The sequence below is a fragment of the Lygodium microphyllum genome, chromosome 25 (genome assembly GCF_053477565.2).
Source record: "Lygodium microphyllum isolate KBCC chromosome 25, Lygodium_microphyllum_v1.1.10, whole genome shotgun sequence".
In the NCBI taxonomy this organism is placed as follows: domain Eukaryota; kingdom Viridiplantae; phylum Streptophyta; class Polypodiopsida; order Schizaeales; family Lygodiaceae; genus Lygodium; species Lygodium microphyllum.
Genome location: NC_141159.1, coordinates 123620175 through 123623469, shown reverse-complemented (window position 1 = coordinate 123623469; position 3295 = coordinate 123620175). Strand labels below are relative to the sequence as shown.

Sequence of the window (3295 nt, the reverse complement as noted above, 5' to 3'; positions counted from 1 at the left end):
GTTTCCAAAACGACTCGCTCAAGAGTGTTCAGGGCTAAGAAAAAAGGTTCTCGCATGACAAGCACTAAATATAAGAAGAGAATGGATAAAAATTGTCTTCCATCTCCTCTTGTGTGGTATTTTGTAAAGAAGATTCTATACTTCCGCTCGAAAAGGTGCGTCAAGTTGAAGATCTAACTCAACCGGGGTTAGATTCTCCCCCCCACCGTAGTATGAGTAAATCGAGTTTAAGTGTCGGATTCCAGTATATTCTGTAGACCCTTTGCTAATGTCCTCTCCCACCTTTATAAACTTCTACTCTTTCAGGCTTTCATGAATCATCTCTCTCTCTCTCTCTCTCAATCAATCAACCAACCAAGTTGGAGCTTGAGATAGTATTGGCTAGCTCGTCTTTCTCCCCATGAATTGCTCCTCTTCTCTCTCTTGGACTACTCAATCCCCCACGATACAGAATTCTCCTTCTTCTTCTTCTTCTGCTTCCTCCTTCCACATGAGTATGCGGGGCTTCATAGAAGGAGGCCTGGCCTCCATCGTAGCAGGATGCTCCACTCACCCATTTGATTTGATCAAGGTGAGGATGCAGTTGGAAGGGGACGCATCAATACTGGCCCAGTCCTTGTCCACAGCGGCATCAGCAGCAGGGGGAGCCATGGTGATGGTGCAGAGCAGCAGCACTGCCATTGGGGGAGGGCCCCTGTCCATGGGCATCAGGCTAGTGCAGACCGAGGGCTTCCACGCGCTCTTCTCCGGCTTGTCCGCCACTGTTCTGCGGCAGAGCCTCTACTCCACCACCAGAATGGGGCTCTACGAGCTGCTCAAGCGCCAGTGGGAGGAGCCCTCCATCCAAGGAGGCCTGCCTATCCTAAAGAAAGTCACTGCAGGCCTCCTCGCCGGTGCCGTTGGTGCTGCAGTCGGCAATCCCGCCGACGTTGCTATGGTCAGAATGCAGGTATAATAATGTCACATTGCCACATCCGAAGTAAGCCGCTTTGTTTCTAATGGCTTTGCACTGTAGAATTGGAAACTTTTGTCATATGCAATGTGCAGCATTTATTCAGTATTGTTTATAAAAGTTGGAGAATTGAATATGTCTTAATGCATGTTTCCTTCAAATTTGCCCACCCTTTCCATATGCAGTGGGCTTTTATTCCCTACTGTATGTTAACTGAACTTTGCACCAGTGCGCTCTCTTTTCGGGTATTGAAACTGGCTCTGCATGATTGAAATGGTGTCATGACATTCGCAAAATTTTCCTTGCCTGATGATGGTGATAAAAGGCTTCAAAACCCACATCTAAAAGGAGATACGTAGATTAAATGGATCAGCTGCTTAAAACTTCTGATATCATAGCCCTACGTAAGGTCCAATGTGATACTTAGATTAAATGGATCAGCTGCTTGAAACCTCCGATAGCATAGCCTCACGTAAGGTCCAATGTATGTGGCGTTGTGAAAGGGTCCATCTCAATAAAAGCACAAGCAGAAGAAATGGTAGGTTCTGATTTTGAATTAGATTGCAGCTGGACCAAGAGGTTCAACCAGATGCCATCAAGTTATCCGAAATATATTCTAAGAGTTGGTTTTGTGCAGGCAGATGGGCTTCTCCCTCCCGATCAAAGGAGGAATTACACTAGTGTGGTGGATGCACTGGTGAGGATGGTGAAGGAAGAAGGCATCCAATCCCTGTGGACAGGCTCCACTCTCACCATTCAAAGAGCCATGGTGGTCACTGCGTGTCAGCTAGCAACATATGATCAGGTCAAGGAAGCCCTTGTTCATAGTGGGCTTCTCACACATGGCCTTCTCCTGTACATTGCAGCAAGTTTCAGCGCAGGCCTTGTTGCATCAGTAGCATCTAACCCCATTGATGTTGTGAAGACTCGCCTCATGAACATGCCGGCGGAGCCTGGGAAGTCTCGCCCCTATAATGGACCCCTCGACTGTGCTCTGAAAACGGTTCAAAAAGAGGGGGGATTTGCACTCTACAAAGGCTTCCTACCAACCCTCACCAGGCAAGGTCCTTTCACTGTGGTGCTCTTCATAACACTTGAGCAAATCCGCAGAGCATTAAAGAACTTGTAGCATACGAGAAACTTAGGAGGTTGCAAAAGGTTAGGACTGCTGGATCAAATCAGGCAACCAATCAGTACGGCCGAATGTCTATGGAGGATTGTGAGCTTATTCAATCAGTTTAGCCTGGTCAGCAATCCGTGCAGTCTGGCAAATGAAGCCCTTCTGCAGGATTGCCTTATTGAAGTACAATTTTTTCCTATGTGCTCTGGATAATGCTGCATTACACCTGTTTGTAAGGGATCAACCAAACAGCACAGGACGATGCAGGTTATGGAGCACCTGCCTGCGAATGGAGCAGAGTTACCTTCAATTTTGCTCTGTAACTGCAAATATCTAGCATTAATTCTTATGTCTATAAATATATATTATGTCAAATACCAATATATACGAGCATATGGTTCATCGAATCTATAAGAAGACTGTTGAGGCTAGTTGATCCAGATTGGTTCTATAGCTCCTTTTGCAATCAGGCTCTTCATTAACATGGTGAAAAAGTAATTTAGTCTTGGTTCTATCAACTCCTTTTGCAGTCAGGTTCTTAATTAACATGGTGAAGCCAACTCTTGGATATGATCAAAACGTTTCCGTGCATGTGATCAGCCTTCCAAACTTTACTATCTTAACACCTGTACAATCAACCACAATCCAGTCATTGTATCTCTTCAACGCTTCATTTCTCCTTCATGGATGTGAAACCCTAAAGAAGGATCACCAAGGATCTGTGAAGAACGAATAAGCAAGAATCCAGAAGTTCTCCATTCTAATAAAAACCCAAGGAAGCATTTCACATGATACTGCATGAAATCCTACTGGCCCAAAGATGTTCCTTTCCTGCATCATCCGACTCGGAGTCTCATGTCTAGTACAGTCTCATGCACTAAAGACCCTCTGACACATTGGTGCTTAAATGAGGCAGCCGGCTTACTACTACTCATTCATTATGATGTGTTCTACTATTCTCTGAGCTCTCATATTATGATCTCGACCTTTCACTTGCAGTCTTATGACACTCCATTCCCGTAATTAAAGGCAATGTGATTATTGGTATGAATGATACACTGTGACAATATGCTTCTGAACGATTAAAAAATTTGGAAATCGGGGATCGCCACCGATTCCAGCATATTCATGAGAATCGTGCCTCATGCGATTCTCTCTCTCTCTCTCTCGCGAGACGCTCGGCATATGCTTCCCGAAGAACCAAAATATCTAACCATACACGG

General features: G+C 45.1%; 1 protein-coding gene across 1 annotated transcript; it reads left to right on the top strand.

Moving 5' to 3' along the window:
• Positions 1 to 301: 301 nt before the first annotated feature.
• Positions 302 to 3009, top strand: LOC148014692 (mitochondrial uncoupling protein 5-like). The gene is made up of 2 exons (XM_087667090.1): positions 302 to 949; positions 1590 to 3009. The coding sequence occupies exons 1-2, from the start codon at positions 401 to 403 to the stop codon at positions 2079 to 2081; spliced, it is 1041 nt and encodes a 346-aa protein (XP_087523216.1). The 5' UTR covers positions 302 to 400; the 3' UTR covers positions 2082 to 3009.
• The last annotated feature ends 286 nt before the right edge of the window (positions 3010 to 3295 follow it).

Excerpts from the sequence above, each read along its gene's own strand:
- LOC148014692 (XM_087667090.1), top strand. The coding sequence starts at position 401 with ATGAATTGCTCCTCTTCTCTCTCTTGGACTACTCAATCCCCCACGATA. Across the intron at positions 950-1,589 it reads TTGCTATGGTCAGAATGCAG|GCAGATGGGCTTCTCCCTCC; the intron begins GTATAATAATGT and ends GGTTTTGTGCAG.